This window comes from Rhincodon typus, chromosome 1 (assembly GCF_021869965.1).
Source record: "Rhincodon typus isolate 14 chromosome 1, sRhiTyp1.1, whole genome shotgun sequence".
Lineage (NCBI taxonomy): Eukaryota > Metazoa > Chordata > Chondrichthyes > Orectolobiformes > Rhincodontidae > Rhincodon > Rhincodon typus.
In genome coordinates this window covers 84,165,064-84,182,853 of record NC_063332.1, presented here as the reverse complement: position 1 = coordinate 84,182,853, position 17,790 = coordinate 84,165,064, and the positions used below count along the sequence as shown (strand labels likewise).

Here is a 17,790-nt window from a genome sequence, read left to right as displayed (position 1 = left end):
CTCCACACTGTATTGACTCCGACTCCAGCATCTGCAGTTCTTGCTATCTCCGAATGCCACAAATGCAATCTGATATGTTTTTGGATTTTTGTGCTGCAATGCAAAATCTCAGTGTGTCCCCACAATCACACAGCATCAGGATAGGGGCTGAAGGTAATTCTTGATTGTTGACTGTCCTTAAATGTTGTTTCATCATGATGAATAAACTATTTGGGGAATTTCACACTCCTTTACAATGTCTCCTTCGGCTTCTTGACATGTTTTTCCATTTTTTTAATCAATTTTACTTTCTCACTGGACAGCGCTTTTAACTCTCTCGCATGTTAAATCATACTGGTTTTATATGTCCTTTCAAGAAAAATCTCACTGTTCAATAATGGCTTGCACAGTTGTCCATGATTGGTTGCTGTAGTAATGTGACAACACTAAACAAGTTCAGATAATCCTGAATTCTCAGTGCAGAACTTTGGTTTATTATGGTCACCGTTCTATGGGATTTGCTATCATGCCATTTGGTACGATGGTTGATTTTGAGATATGTACCGTTTTAGGTGTATAATCCAATCTTTATTCTTCCTGAAATATATTAAATTTAATTTCCTGCGTTTAATCGTATGTGATGCTTGTGTCCTTCAAAAATCTCCTGTAATCTGAATCAGAGTTTGTCACTACTTCAGTTTGGTATCATCAGCAAAATTTAAAATCTATCCTCCAAGTCCATAGACAAATCATTTCAAAATGGAAAGAACAACAGAAATACTCCTAACACAGCTCATTGGAGCATCTTGCTACCCATTGCCTGTTAATATGAGAATCACAATTGGGTATCAGTTGTGCCTCAGTAATATTTCACCACTGAGTCAGAAGGTTTTAAGTTGAAATCCTATTCCAAAGACTTGAGTACATAATGTAGGCTGACATTCAGGCAGAACAGAGGGAGTGGTGTGTGGTCAGAATGTCAGACTTTCCTCTGAGATATTAACTTTTCAGGTGTATGTAAAAGATCCCATAGTGCTATTTCAAAGAGCAGTGCATTTCTCCCTTGGTGACCTTCCCAATGTTTACCTTCAACCAGCAACATAAAATAAATGACTACCTTGGTATTTGTATGCAAATTATCTTTCATGTCCAGATTACAACAGTGACTAGATTTGAAAACTACTTAGTTTGTATCTTGCTTTAGTTACTTATAGTTTTGTCTGTTCCAACACATTCCTGGCTAGTTTTCCACATTCAACCCATTCAACTTGAGGTCATCCAAAACTCTTGCCCATGATATGATGTGCACCAAATCCTGTTTTCTTGTCACTGCTGTACTGTCTGATCCTTGATGGTGTCCTTGATGATGTTGAGGAATTCTTGGCTCAGTACCAGGCATGCCAACATATAGGCTAGCCAAAGAACTACAACAGAAACTGAAATACTTAGTAGACAACTAAGTACCCACTCCATCCACTCCTTCCCAAGAATTCCTCAATATCATCAAGGACGCCAGTATAGAAGAGGACAAGATATCATTATCCTTTGATGTAACAGCACTATTTACATCCATAAATATCGACCTAACCAAAGAGACAATTGCTACACTGTTGGACGAATCAGGAAGGCAGACACCCCATGATACCAACAGCATCACCAAGGACAGCACCCTGAAACTGCTGGATCTGTGCCTCACCATGCATTTCACTTTCAATTACTGTATATTCAAACAAGTCAACGGAACACCAATGGGATCTGCAATATCAGAACTGATTGTAGAAGTGGTAATGCAAAGGTTAGAATAGACAGCGCTCCCCACGAAACAACCCAAATTCTGGGTCCACAATGTAGATGACACCATTGTGATTATCAAACACACAAGACTAGAAGAAACCCAATGACACATAAACAACATCCTCACTGGAACAAAACTCTCAAAAGAAGAAGAGAACAATAACTGGCTACCCTTCCTAGACGTAATGGTGGAACATAAGAACAACGGGGAACTCCAGACTAGCATATATAGAAAGACCACACATACAGACCAGATACTTAATTACACCAGCAACCACCCCAAAACCCATAAATGGAGCTGCATCAGGACATTATTCAAACAAGTCACAACACACTGCAGCAACCCGGTTGCGCAAAGCAGAACAGGAGCGCTTTAAAAGGAACGGATACCCAAAGGGACAATCCGCTGTTACCTCCACGACAGGCCACAACAAGACGACACAATGCGGCCAGACACACTAGTCACCCTACTGTACATCAGAGATGACCACAAGGCTACTCAGACCCCTAGGTATCAGGGTAGCCCACAAACCAACAACCACCCTGCAACAGCTACTGATGAAGGTAAAAGATCCCATACCCACAACCAATAAAACTAACATAATTTACAAAATACCATGCAAGAACTGTGAGAAACATTACATAAGCCAAACTGGAAGAAAACTGATAATAAGGACACATGAACACCAACTAGCCACCAAGAGACATGACCAATTCTCACTGGTCTCAATACACACGGATGAAGAAGGGCACAAAATCAACTGGGACAACACATCCATAATAGCACGAACCAAACAGAGACATGCCAGGGAATTCCTGGAGGCCTGGCATTCTAACCGGAACTCCATCAACAAACACATTGAACTGGACCTGATCTACAAACCACTGAAAAATAGAACCAGAAGTAATACCAACCACGCTAGCAAACCGAGGCATATAAATAACAAGTGGGACAGAACACTGATGCTTCATCGGAGGCGCACGATGTTACCTAGCAGGGGCGACGAAACATCTGCGATCAAACACACCGACTCAGCAAGAAAGTTTACAACCTTATTCAGAACCCAAACTATAAATCTTCTCAAAAACTTTATGCAGTCTCATGTATTTGTACAAACCCTTATGCGAATTAATTGTAGCATATTTCTGGGAATCCTCATTTAACCCCAATTGCAAATGCATATGGCTCATGTCCAGCTTTGTGATGCACAGCCCACTGTCAGCTTTGTGTATAAATCCTCTATGCAAAGGATTGGCGTTTTATCTAGCTGCGAAAAGTTGTTAACCATTTGTTTAAAATACCCAGAAAGACAAACCAACCCATAGAGCTTCACAATCGGTTGGACCAGTACTGCCCATTCCACAAACTGGACTGGATTGATGATTCCTTCATTTTCCAGCTTTCTGATTTCTGCCTCTACTTTTGCCCCGAAGGCAAATGGCACTGGGTGGGCCTTGCAGAATTGTGGAATTGCTTCCTGGTCAACACGTAAGGTGGCCTTGGCTCATAGATTCACAGAGGTCTGTAGCATGAAAATAGGCCATTTGGCCCATCTTGCCCATGCCACCTGGTTTTCACAATTTAAACTAATCCCACTTGCCTGCATTTGGTCCATATTCCTCCGTACTTATTCTGTCTGTAGATCTGCCTAAATGTTTCTTAAATATCGAAATTATACTCTCTTCCACCACTACCTCTGGCAGTCTGTTCCAGACACACTCTGTGTGAAAACATTGCCCCTCACGACCCTTTTGTGTGTCTGCACTCTCAATTTAAACCTATGCCCTCTAGATTTTGATACTCCTACTGTGGGGAAAATCTGTTGGCTAGCTACCTTATTTATGCCCCTCATGATTTTATAGGCCTCAGTAAGGTCACTCCTTAGTGTCCTACGCCCGAGGGAAAAAAGTCTCAGCCTATTCAATCTGTCCTCATATCTCAAACCTTCCAGTCCAGGAAGCATCCTACAAATCCTTTCTGTGCTCCCTCCAGTTCAGTAACATCCTTTCTATAGTAGGGCAACCAGAACTGCATGCAGTACTCTAAACAGCCTCGCCAGTGTCCTGTACAGCTGCAATAAGACGTCCCAACTCCTATACTCAGAAAGAAAGCACAGATCTCTTTGTTCTACAGCACTCCCCAGGGGCCTACTACTGTCTGTGTATGTCCTGTCCTGGTTTGACCCACCAAAATGTAACACTTCGTGTTTATCTAAATTAAACTGCATCTGCCATTCCTCAGCCCACTGGCCCAGTTGATCAAGATTTTGCTGCATTCTCAGATAACCACCTTCACTGTGCAATATACCACCAATCTTGGTGCCATCAGCAAACGTAATAACCATACCTCCTAAATTCTCATCCAAATCATTCATATAAATGTCAAATAACAGTGGACCCAGTACCGATCCCTGTAGCACACCACTGGTCACAGGCTTCCAGTCTGAAAAACAACTCTCTATCACCACACTTTGTCTTCTACCTTCAAGCAAATTTTGTATCCAACTGGCTAACTCTCCCATGAGATTAAACCTTGCTCAACGACCTACCAAGTAGTACATTGTCAAAGGCCTTGCTCAGGTCCATGTGGACAATGGCTGCTCACTGCTCTCATCTACTTTTTTGTTCATCACTTCAAAAAACTCAATCAGTCAGAACATTGTTTAGGTCACAATCTGAGTATTGTGTCCTTTGATAGTCCCTAGACCTTCCTGAAAAACTTCTGGGTATTTAGTTAGGACTTCACTCAGGCAGCTGTTTTCTAATTGGAAAAATATTGAGCCAATCAAGGTGAATCTTTCTCAATCAATTTTGCCCCATCATGCCTTTTACTACAATACCCCTGAGCCTTTTACTGCAATTAGAGGTAACTGAACCTGCTGCTTTTCCTAAGAGACCAGAACCGAAGTTGTACCCTTAACCTGTAAAGTTCTCTGGTATAGGTTCTCAGTCTAGCTGAGGTCTAGCGCAAACTTAAGGGTTGGACTCCAGAGCAAATTTTGTTAAAGACTGGTTCTGTGATCATTGAAACAGCCATGCCAGTATTGGCCTCCATTAGGACTGGGTGGCCACTTAAACAGTCATTTATTTTGATTGGTTCTGATTTGGATGCTGCTAAGCAATTTAACTGTTCCAAATCTGATGTAGGTGGACTTTACAGGGTGTACACTCTCTCACTCAATTTTGGTCGAGTGGGTTTCTTTTCCTCTCTCGAGGCTGCATTCTGGCCACAACTGTAATGGCTTTCTAGCCCAGATCCTGAAAAAGTTTTAATCGTTTGCCCAAGACTTGGCTTTGTTTTGGGGTTTTGCTGTGGACTGACCTAGAGTCCCTCTGTTCAGAATATGGGCTGAGCGAGGTTGTACAATTGCCTTCACCTAAATGGTGTTCTCCAAGCTTAGCTGGATTGGCGCCTCAGGGAAAGTTTAGTCGCCTAATAACTGAAAAAGCTGTGTGTCCACAAGCTAACAGGAGAATTACTCATTGTTTTTCATCTGCCCCAATGTCATTTACCCAGAAAAAAATAACGTTTTCTTTCCATATACTGGGCCCAGTCTTCAGCAGGATTGAACAAGTCAGGTTTCCCAAATAACAGCATGATGGCAGAAATGTTGACCCCAACTCAAAGATGACTACTGCAAGCAAATTTCTTCAAGAGCATGCTTTACTCTCATTGAAACTGAAATAACTCCACAGAAGCTGGTATCCCCCCATCAAACCACCTTTTATTTACATGTGTATAGTACATGACACTGACCCAGCTAGCTCATAGCTTCTAGAATGAACAGAACCCCTGACGCTCCTGTTTATATCTGTCAGCCAGGACTCCGATTGGACCAGGTTAATGACCCCAACCAGGGAACTCCTATTCTGTGAGGTCCACCTGGCTGACCTTGTTATAATCACTATGGATGAACTGCATTCGTGAATTGCTGCAGTCTGTCCGGTGTAGGATTTGTCAAATTTATATGACTTTTTCATTAGACATAACTAGATATTCTGAGGTCCATCTATTTTGATTCATATAGAAAAGGCTTTGTTTGTCATTGAAGCAAGAACAAGTCTGGGCATGCTGTTGTAGGTGCAGCAGAGTATCACACAGTTAAAGCTGAGTGCTTACTGGTTCTTTCACATATTGGTTAATGTCACCATGAGCACCTGTTGTAACGAACTGTTTTGATTTGTGATGTTTGCTTTTGAAGTCATCATATCTATGATTGATCACAAAACTCTCATTTACATGTAGGTCGATTGCAAATGGGGTTAGGTCCTTAATTAGGCATATAAAAAGGTTTACTTTACAAAATTGTTAAAAGCACTGAATACAGCAAAGGCTATAGCCTCTAACAAAATCCTGGCTATAGTGCTGTTGATTTCTGCTCCAAAAATAGCTGTGCTCCTAGCCAAGCTTTTTAATACTGCTGCAACACTAGCATCCACCAACAGAATGAAAAGTTTCCCCCTGTGCTGGGGAAACAGGAGCTATCCCATTGCACTGGTTTTTATTTAAATTGGACTGATTTTGCAGTCTGGCGAATCTACAACAAAGGGCTATGGATAATGCTCTAAACTAAAAATCAGGTGGACAGTGTTAAGTGAAAAGAGAAATGGAAAGCTGAAGACAATATTTGAGACACCAGAACAATGTAATAATTTAAGTAAAGACAAGCATAATGAGAAACGAAGAGAGGAGAATTTAATGACCATAGTGCATCAATACCCAAAGTCCATACAAACAATAACAGCAAAAATAAGTACAGGCTCTTTTTTTTTTATTCATTCATGGGATAAGGGTATCATTCACTGAGCTAGCATTTATTGCTCATCCCTAGTCGTCCAGAGGGCAGTTATGAGTCAACAACATTGCGAGTCATCGCATGTGGATCACATGTAAGGACAGCAGTTGCTTTTCTTAAAGGACATTAATGAACCAGTTGGATTTTTCTGACAATCAGCAACTGTTTCGTGTCATCATTAAATTCTTAATTCTAGATTTTTAAATTTTTGTGTCAATGCACAAAGTATTCATAGTTAAGTAGATGAACTAGGGGCACAAATAGAGGTAAATGGTTTCAATCTGTTTGCCATTACTGATGTATGGTAGGTGATCAAGATTTGGAAATGGATATTCCCAGGTTGTACAACATTTTGATAAGATAGACAGAATAGAAAAAGAGGAGAGATGGCCATGAGAATAAAACAAGACACAATATTAGTGGAAAAGGATCTTGCTTGAGAAAATCAGGAAGTAAAATCAGTAGGAGTGGAGATAGGAATAACAAGAGTCAGAAAACACTGGTAGTTTATTGGGCCTCTTACTGCAGTCATCTGCTGGACAGAACAAAGCATTAAATAATTGGAGTTTGTAAACACAACATAATAATATATCAATGACAGTCTATCTGTTACACTTGCTAGATGGCCTCAATATGAATGCTTGTTTGAGCTCCAACTCTCAAAGATGGTTCATCTCAGCAGTGGTCTAGAACATAGAACATAGAACATTACAGCGCAGTACAGGCCCTTCGGCCCTCGATGTTGCGCCGACCTGTGAAACCAATCTGAAGCCCATCAAACCTACACTATTCCATTATCATCCATATGTTTATCCAATGACCATTTAAATGCTCTTAAAGTTGGCGAGTCTACTACTTTTGCAGGCAGGGCATTCCACGCCCTTACTACTCTCTGAGTAAAGAACCTACCCCTGACACCTGTCCTATATCTATCACCCCTCAATTTAAATCTATGTCCCCTCGTGCTAGCCATCACCATCCGAGGAAAAAGGCTCCCACTGTCCACCCTATCTAATCCTCTGATCATCTTGTATGTCTTTATTAAGTCACCTCTTAACCTTCTGGTCTGTTTGCAAAGGCTGAATTTGAATGTTAGCCCTATTTGATAGCATTTTATAATCTCCTAAAGATGTCCATATTTCTTTTTTTTTAATGTTTTGATTTGAACAAGATTAAAAATTGTGAAGCAGGGAAAAGACTTCTGTATTTAAACTTTGACACATGATTGTATGAGCAGCAGTTTTATTTACACAGATTTTTGAATATGTTTTTATGTCATGGGAGGCACAAAGGCAAGGATATGGTGTGTAAAACATGAGGGAGTGAGGGCTAAACAATTTTGGTAAAACTGGGCCAACCTTCAGGAAGCCAACTGAGCAGGGGAAGGCAAAAAGGATGAAGTAGCAGTAGGGGACAGCATTGTTAGGGAGATTAACACTGTTCTCTGTGGCAAAGTGTGAGAGTCCAGATGCTAAATTGTTTGCTCATTGCTGGGGTTCAGGACATCTGATCTGAGCTGGGAAAGAACCTGCATTGGGAAGGAGAGGATCCAGTGGTTGTGTTTCAAGTAAACACCAGGTTAACTCATTTGGCTGGACTGCGATATGCAATGAAGATTGATGCCAACAGGGTGGGTTCAATTTCCACACTAGCTGATCTCCCCTTGCCTGAGGTCTGGTGACCCTCTGGTTAAAACACTATCAGTTGTCTCTGTCTAATGAGAGAGCAGCACTGTGGTCTGATAAGATTACGGTGATTTTACTTGGACACCAATGACATAGGTAGAACAAGGAAAGAGATTCTGCATAGACAGCGTGAGGAGCTAGACACCAAATTAAGAAGCAGAACCTCAAAGGTGTTAATGTTTGAATTATTACCTGAGCCATGTGAAATTGGTATAGGGTAAACAAGGTGAACAAGATTAACAGCCCCAATCAGGAACTCCTATTCTACAAGGTCCACCTGCTGTGACCTCATTACAATCGCTGCAGTTTCCACTAGTAGGAGAGAATAGGATCGGAGTGAAGGAGTAACCTTTTAGAACTGAGATAAGGAGGAGTTTCTTCAGCCAAAGGTTTCTTCAGCCAAACTGTGGAACTCATTGTCACAGAAGGCTGTGGAGGCCAAGTTATTGAGTATATTTAAGATGGAGGTAGATAGGTTCTTTAGTAACGGGATCGGGCTGCAGGGAGTAGACAGGGGAATGTGACATGTTTCTCAATCATATCAGCCATGATTGAATGGCAAAGCAGACTTGATGGGCCAAATGGCCTAATTCTGGTCCTATATCTTATAGACGTATGATCATACGGCTGCTTCTCGGGGATGTACTCTTGCTATCTTAGCACTTCATCTCATAATGTCTACCTGCTCGCTCAGAACATCCCTGCCTTGCCTTGCTTTGCCTTGTCAATTAATGCAAAAACCGAGACGAGAAGCTTGCCTTGCATTTAGGCAGCCCTCAGCCGAGGGGGTGCACATCTTGCCGTATGGCAGCATGTTATGTTGAGGAAAGTTGACCCTCCTCGGCTTGAACTTCCAATGGTTGGTGGGGGGGTGAACGCCATGCAAGTTGGAGGTGAAAATGTGATTGCATTGAAACATACAAGATTCTATAGGGTGTTCGTAGATGCTAAGAGGATTCCCTCCCATCCCTGGCAAGGGAAATATAGAACAAGGGACACAATCTCAGGATAAGGGGGAGTTCATTTAGAACTGAGATGAGCATAAACTTCTTCACTTAAAGGATTGTGAATGTGTTGAATTCTCTAGCCCCAGAGGGTTGTGATTGCTCCATTGTTAAAAATCTGTATTTTCCCAAATAAAAGTAACAAATTTCTATCTATCTATTTCTATCTATCTTTTTAAAGCTGGGATCAACAAATTTGAGATTTCTCAGGGAATTGAAGGATATGGAAGGTGGATTGAAAAGTGGACTTGTGGTAGAATATCACCCATGATCATAGTGAATGGCAGACCTGATTTCGGGGGAAGAATGGTCTATTCCTGCTCATAGTTCGTTTGCTTTTGAGGAATGAGGATAGCAGAACACTACCACCACCCATAGGTTCCCCTCTAAGTCAGACACAATCCTGACGTGGACCCATATCTTTGTTAATTCCTCATCAAAATTCTGGAATTCCCTCCCTAATGACTGTGGATGGACCTATATTCCGCTGATTGCAGTTGTTCAAAATAATGGCTCAGTACCACTTTCTCAAAGGCAATTAGAGATCAGTGCCGAATGCTGACTTTTCCAACTATACTCACATCCTGTGAAAGAATTTAAAGAACCCTCAAATCCCCATCTGTGTGCCACTGCCACTTACCCTCATAATAATTTTGCAAAGTCCCTCAAAGTCACTCATACAAAGTGCACTGCATCCTTTGAATAAATACATACCATTACAATATCTTATAGATCTGTTCCTTCCTCCATACAGAACACAAGGGAGAGGGATAGAATCAGAGGTGGTCCTCCACAGATGTCCAAACTAATAGCAGAGGTGGAAACATTGGTGATGAGTGGAATTTTGACATTCCTGGCGATCTGAGGTGGGTCCTCTGAGGTACTTGGTGACAGATTATGTGGCTCAAATCTTACAACAGAAGTCATGCTGATCTGATTTCAACAGAGAGTGAAATATGCAATGTTCTTACCTCTTCTCACTTGTTGAAAACCTCCTGTCCCCACTTCCTCCCCTTCCAACCAGTGAGAAGTCCACATACTGCTGTGAACCCCAATGGCAGTGTCTTCCCGTGCACAGAAGTGATCTGACCCACGATTTTGATTCAGTGATGTGGAAGTAACAAGAGGTATAGTTCCCAGTCAGGATTGTGTCTAACCTAGAGGAGAACTTGCATGTGGTGATGTTCCCATGCATCTTTCGAAAGGATCTTTCCATGATCCAATTCCAGAGGTCATATGTTAAGAATATCTCCACCATCAAAGCAGGGCTGTGAGCAGTCTATCTGCACCTTTGCACAAGCTGCAGGTGTTGCATCATGTAAGAGCAACAGGAAAAGAAAGCAGGAAACTTTGTACATACAGAATGTTGTGTGCATGGTTCTATGAGAAAATGTTATGTTTTGAATTTTTTGCAATTTGATGCCTCTCCTGGTTTTTAGTAGAACCATATGAAATGTATTAGTTTCCATTACTTCCCTGTCTTACACATCTTGGCTGTTGAATGATGAATCAGTTATAAACTTTTAACTTACTTGATATTGAATTAATGAATTAATGGGAACTTGTAGGGGTATGTGGATGGTCATTGGGCAGTTGATTGTTCACAGGACTGCTTTGAGTTGGTATTCGAGTAGTTGGGCTTTGTGGGCTCTGATTCTATGGATCTCATCAGTCAATTTGAAGCAGCTATCATTGTTTCCCAGCACCACTCCTTAAGTGTACAACTGGGTTTAAACAAGTCAGAGAACTTTTTTCGCCAAAGGACAAAAGCATTATGGCAACTACTGTATTGCAAATTTCACTGCATATTTTGCCCAGTTTAGATTACCATATGCACATAAGTCAGCAGGAGGAATCTAAAATCAATAAAAAATAAGAGATAGGAAGAACTGGAGTCAGAGACAACACAGTGTGGAGCTGCAGGAACACAGCAGGTCAGGCGGCATCAGAGGAGCAGGAAAGTTGATGTTTTGGGTTGGGACCCTTCTTCAGAAAGAATAATCCCAGTTTAACAATATGTGCCATTTTGATTCTGAATGATGTTGTTTCTTCATAAGAACTCCACAGCAGTTACAAGGATCGTAGTACACATCTGCAGTTGAATTTCCGTGTGGTTGTAATTTAGATATGCATTCAAGTGACTGTCCTTTCTGTTTATGCACACTGGTGGTCCATCAGCATGTGTGTGCAATTGGTAATGCCCTGCCCCTGTGGAAAGTTGGCCAGAGCTGAAAACTTGAGTGTCTGCTTATACTGAGTGGTGTTTTCACAGGTATTTGTCAGGTATCTGTTGGCTCTGCCAAAAAAGCCATCACTGATCAGAAATCCTATGCATTTATGGCCAATTGACTGGAAAGTCCTGAATATGTCTCTAGCAGATCTCTGGAAGGATCTACAGGCAAAGGAAATTGAGGAGAATGATCATTTTGGAAACCAGTGGTAACCACTGGCTGGCTGGTGCATCAGGGTGAAGGCTTTCTTCTCAGAGGCAGCAAATGTCTGAGCTGTTTAAAGTGTTGCTATTCCAGCATGTCAAGGAGACTCCATATATACATGTACAATCGGTGGCATGGGTATTCCTTGCTGCTTGCTTCACCCGCCTAGTCTGCTATTTCTGCTGGTGATTTTACTTTAGTCTGAATTCCAATTTCAGGCAGTTAAGACATTCCCCTTAATGTGACCTGAAAAGCTTTCAAAATGTTGAAGCCAAACTCTCAGCAACTGTAAATCCGTTCCTACTCTGAGAACAGAAAACAGTAAATACTAAGCATTTATTGCTGTATTTTCATGCATTTCAAACAAGTGGTCTCTCAAGTGGTCATTATGTTTTCTCCTACTTTGAGTTTCTGGAGCCGAGGGAAACCTATCTGTGTGATTTTGAATTTAAAACTGTGTTGAAATACCACTCCAAATGAGCTGTGTTTTTTTGGAGCAGACAGGAGAAAATGGTGGGTATTTATTGTGGTATATGATGCAGTATACCACAGTATATACTGGCTGCTGTTGAAGCTGCCATTCTACAATGAGGACAAGCCCACTTTGTAGTGTGACTGCTGCAATATCCAATGCTAGACCTCTTTGGCAAAAATATGCCAAAACATGGTTGCAATGTGGCATTCTAGATAAAGCAGCAAAATTATAAGCAGGATAGATAAAGCACTTAATTCTTCATTCTTAGTTTGAAAAATAATATCTTTGAAGAAGCCTTACAGAAACAACTGTGCAGGAATACCTCTCGGCCTTCTTGCCGGTGAGCATGGGAAGTTGGTAGAAAAGTGGTAACTTTATTAAACTAACCTTAGTCTGTGGATTATTAATGCTTTGGGCACATTAGTTCAAATCCAACCATGATATTCTGTGGAATTTGAATTAAATTATCTGGAGTTGAAAGCTCACTCCAGTAATGGTGAACATAAGACTGCTGTTAGTTGTTGTAGAAACTCATCTAGTTCATATCTTGCTTTAGAGAAGAAAACCTGTCGTCATTACCTTGTCAGGCCTAAATGTGATTTCAAATTCACAGTACTGTTAGGTCTAAACTACCATCTGAAAATAACTTAGTCAGTCAGTTTAAGCGTAATTAGGAATGGGCAACAAATGCTGGTCTTGCCAGTGATGCAGATGCAGTTAGTAAAACTGGAAAACACATTAACTGAAGTTCCTTTGTGATAACGTTTGTTCTAAAACAATTCTACCCATTTTACCTGGCTACTGATGAACTAATGATCTCTCTAGAATGGGATACAGAAAATCACTTGATTTGTATCAAAAATAAATTATCATTATTTTATTCTTGCTAATTTTGCTTGTTATCATTGTAGGCACTAAACATAGCACCAACTGAATAATATACTAAACATGCTAAACTTCATCAACTGGTAAAACATTTAGTGTTTTAAAATATCAGTAAAGCTTTTTTGTTATGCTGATTTGTGATAATGTTTCGTATTTGTTTTCTTATTTTTTTCCAGTCTCTTGATTCAACAAGTCTGGTGGTTATTATGTTGTATGATTACCAAGATCGTAAATTCCAACCAAGAAGCATTCCGGAAGCAGAACAGGATGTAATACCAGAAGTTAGAAAAGTAGAAAAAAGCCTTTACAGGTATGTAAAGTGACAATTGCTGAAATATTTAACAGAGTTTTGGTAATCAAGTTATTACATTTATGTTTTAGATTTATAACAGGGGAATGTCACTCTATGGATAAGTAGTACTGATGCTGGATACCTCTAGTATCATTTCATTATTGCATAAAAAGGAGTATTTTTAAATCCTCTTCCTTTGAGGAATTACTGAAAACTTTAAATTCCCTTCACCTGTTTTGGATGCATGACAATGACATGACCAAGGAAATTTAAGGCTAGAGGAAACTGTCTAGACATTCTTGCAATTCCATTAGCTTTTGACTAACTGTGCTGGCAAACATGATCCAGGGTGAAATGCCCTGGGTATTTGGATTTTTATTCTGGAGGAAGGGGCATAATGGGAGTTGAACCTCTTGACCCTGGAAAGAGTACTGACAGGTGTGAAATCAAGTCATTGGAAATGCTTGCCTTGGTGCTCTGGGACTTTGTCCCAGCCACAACAAAATAAGAAACGAAAAACAGTCTTCAGCCCAGACAATCACCGTACCTCACCCCTGTTAATGTGTGCTGCATCATGCTTGCCGTCCATTCACCCTGGTTCCTTAGACACTCCGTTCTGATCATTGCCCCTCTACCCACTACATGGTCCTATATAGACCATATGCCAAACTAGTGCTAACTCACACCAAAATGCCCTGCTATCACCACATCTTGGCCTTGCTTCCTCCATGCCAACATTCCTATTACCAATGGACAGATCTTGAAACCCATGCAGAGGTGAAATGAGATGAAGTTCTAAGTGTTTTATGTATAAAAAAGCACTTCCATTAGGAAAAACTCCATCCACTACCATTAACTTCCTTCAACCATTTAATTCCTTCTTAAAACAAGCTTCAAATCTTTGGCCCACTTCAAAGACTTTATGAGCACGAGAAAAAATCACTGACAGACTGTGATAATGATTGTTTGTAAAATGTAGTTCAAATTGTTCACTAATTGCTCTTGGGATTATGCCAACAGACAGTGAAATAGCAAGCACTGATGTTTTTTACAACGTGGACAGTATTTTTCAAACATTACTAATGGCAGGCCAATTAAATTCCTTGACAGCTTGATAAGTGCTCTTGACATCATCCTTGACCACTTTCTTGTCAGCTTCCTTGACAATGCAACAGCACACTCAACAGTTCCAATGAATTTATCTACTTTTTACTCACATTCATTCCTACTTCTAAAAATTCTAAAGCACAACATACTTTTCCTAAAGGTTTCCACAGACCTCTTCAAAAGGATATGCAGTTTCTCCAAAAGGGTGCCCTATCTTTCAAAAGAACTCTGGCAGCTTTAAACCTTTACTTCATGGGTCTAAAATGGATCAAGATCCAAGTTTTATGTTTTGGAAATTCCACTAGGTGGATCTGACTAAAGAACGCATTGCTTTCACACATACAGCTACCTATGTGATCCATGGATATGCAAATTAGAGCTTTCAGTTTGCAGGCCATTATTTTAATGTTTGCTCAGAAATGGCCAGTATTACTGAAATGTTCTAGGTTAATTTTGTAAGACAAAGCATACAATGGTGAACTAGAGGTGATAATTTACTATCCACAGGATGACCGTCTTTGTTTAAATATTTCATATGGTACGTTATTCTTTATAAAATATCATTTAAAATAATCATGTTGCTTATTGCACTGAGTATGTTTTTAGGGCTATGGGGTCAGGCTACCAATAGCAAATACAACACCAGATATCTTTCACTTTCATATTTAATCAGATATGTTGATTTTGTGAAGGACAACGATATTGCTATCTTGATTTTTGTTACATTGTTTTGAAAAGTATTATTTAAATTCCTTAAGTTACGTTCTTAGAGTTGCATTGTATGCAATAGTGGTATAGGTATAGTAATGCTGTGCTTAACTTGGAATGACTACAAACTGCATGGCCACAAAAGCAAATATATTTCAGTCTTTAAATAAGGAAAAAGAATTCTGTAGTAGCTGTGTTGCTTTGTGACTTTAATTGTGATTTCTAAAAATTTTCTTAGTTGATACTGCTTTAGTTTAACTGAGGAGTTTGCACCTTAAAGGGAGAAAATTGCTTAATAATGTAAAGTATACAACTGCTTTTGGACATTCTCCAGTCTGTTAGCTGGGAATGCACTAATGGCCCAGAAGTTCTGATCAGGGTCACAAAATCTATTTTCAAACCTGATTGGGTTAAAAATTATGTATTTAACCTCTAACTGACTTCTGCACTAAAGATGCCTGGACAGAAGCCTCCTGTTATAAACCTGTCCACAATCCTCGAATCCAGCAGCAGGCGAGATCATCATTGAAACTATACCCCATAATAAGGCCATAAGATATAAGAGCAGATTTAGGCCATTTGGCCCATTGGTCTGTTCTGCCGTTTGATCATGATTGATATGTTTCTCAATCCCATTCTCCTGCCTTCTGCCCATTATCTTTAATCCCTTTACTAATCAAGAACCTATCTCTCTGTCTTAAATACACTCATTAACTTGGGCTCCACTGTCCTCACTTAAGCACTGTTCTGTATTTTGAAGTTTAAAAACCCAGTAGACACTTGAAAGCTACTGTGTAAGGGTAATGTAAGGTTGGTGAAGGACTAGGGTGGGAGAGAGGTGGGGGCCAAATGGGTAGGTGGAAGTTGTTGAATCGAATCATGGGAGTGAGGGAGGTCAGGTTGGATTTCAGTGGAGGGGGCATCCACTCACGTACGGAGTGTATGAGTTGGGCTGTTGTTTGATTGAGTCTTGGGCTGGCTGGGGCTATGTGGATGGGGATGCCAGATCTGGTGGTGTTGCCAATTCCAGTGGGGTCAGGTTGCATGTGTGGGGTATAGTGGTCAGGTCTGCGGGAAATAGAGTTGTCAGATCTGGTTGTATTAAGAGTCAGGGTTTGTATGCGGAATGGGTTAGTGGCCAGTCAGGTTTCAGTTTAATAACACTCAGGATTTTGATTAGGTATTTAATCCTCTAAATCTTCCCGGTTAACTACTGAGCTTAAGTGAGTCTGAATTCTCCAACTTTAGGGGGCTTTTCTGGAGGTTTCCAGACACTGGGATTGTCCTTTGGAATTTATCAATTTTCCAGGTATATCCTTCAGTAAACTGCATTGGGGTATCCACATGGTCCTAACTAGCAAATCCAGTCTATGTTGCTCCAGTGACTATCTAGCCATCAGAATATCTGGGCCATTGTGTTGAAAAATTCTACATTCATGGAAATGTTTGTCAGCTGTTCTTGCTGAACAGTACTGGATTATAATTTTCGCATTTAATCTGTTAGAATGTGAAGTGCAACTAATTGACACTTAGTTTATTGCATGGTTTTCATTAGGTATCCAATCTATTGTCATCAGAGTTGAGCTTTGATTGGATATTCATGCCACTGTTACATGTTACATAAAGGAATATTCTCTTGGCATACCAGAACTGGCCATTCTTATAAGCAATCTGAATATTTCATCTTTAGCAGGTATACCTATAGGCCTAATATTTAGCTATACAACAGTGTTATCGAGGGAGACTAATAATACAACACTCTTTGTGATTTGAATTGAATATTTTTGTCTTTCCTATATTAGTTTATTCAGTCTCTTTGAAGGCAGAACAAGAAAACATTTAACATGAGGCCAGGTATGGATTTGGGCTTTTGTTTCGTGCTGAAGGAATATACAGAGCAATCATTACCATTGCATTCGATTAGTTCCAAGAGATATTCTGGGCAGAATCTTGGCTTTTGAGACTGGGCGAGAAGGCGGACCTAAAAGTAGGAGATGCTTAAGAACGAGCGGTGGGCATTGGGTTTTAGTTTTTGCACAAAAATGTTCTTCTCCTCTCATTGCATATGCACGCGTGGGGAAAACACCAAATTTTATGGGCAGGTGAACAGGAAGTAATAACAATACACCCCTCCCACCAGTTCCCTCGGTTGGGTATGTTTGTTCTGTGCAAGAACACAACCAAACAGACATGTGGCCTTTCTGTACCGTGAATTCTTTGTGAGGCCTTCTTTTGTGAGCTGATTCAGGAGAAGGTTGGTAGTTGTTAATTTTTAATTTGATTTGTTCACCCTCACACTCTACATTACCCTTTCCCTCCAAGCCTTATATATGGCCTTCTACTTTCCTCCGGCACCTCTCTGACATTTTTCAATATAGCCCTGTAACTGTTGGTTCTGTCACTATCTCCCTCGATATACCTGATGTTCTCCTGATCCTGTTCCCATTCAGACACCAGGCCTTAGCCTTACATCACTCCTTATCCCATTCACTTGCTTCCTCAGTGTATTTAATTACCACATTTTGTTCCCCACCCAATATATGCAGCTCCTGTTCTTCATTGGTCCCAGTGATCAAACCAACAGGCATGAAAGGTTCAGAGAACTCAATCACAAAACTTTAACCCACTGT

At 40.5% G+C, this 17,790-nt stretch overlaps 1 protein-coding gene across 3 annotated transcripts in view; it reads left to right on the top strand.

The window, feature by feature from the left end:
- Nucleotides 1-17,790, top strand: part of LOC109934671 (putative methyltransferase NSUN7) — a 115,574-nt gene that overhangs the window by 31,489 nt on the left and 66,295 nt on the right. For all 3 annotated transcript variants that reach the window (XM_048605523.1, XM_048605522.1, XM_048605520.1), the window contains one exon: nucleotides 13,230-13,363. In XM_048605523.1, the coding sequence (XP_048461480.1) occupies nucleotides 13,230-13,363 (134 nt within the window). The remainder of the gene's footprint in view (nucleotides 1-13,229; nucleotides 13,364-17,790) is intronic.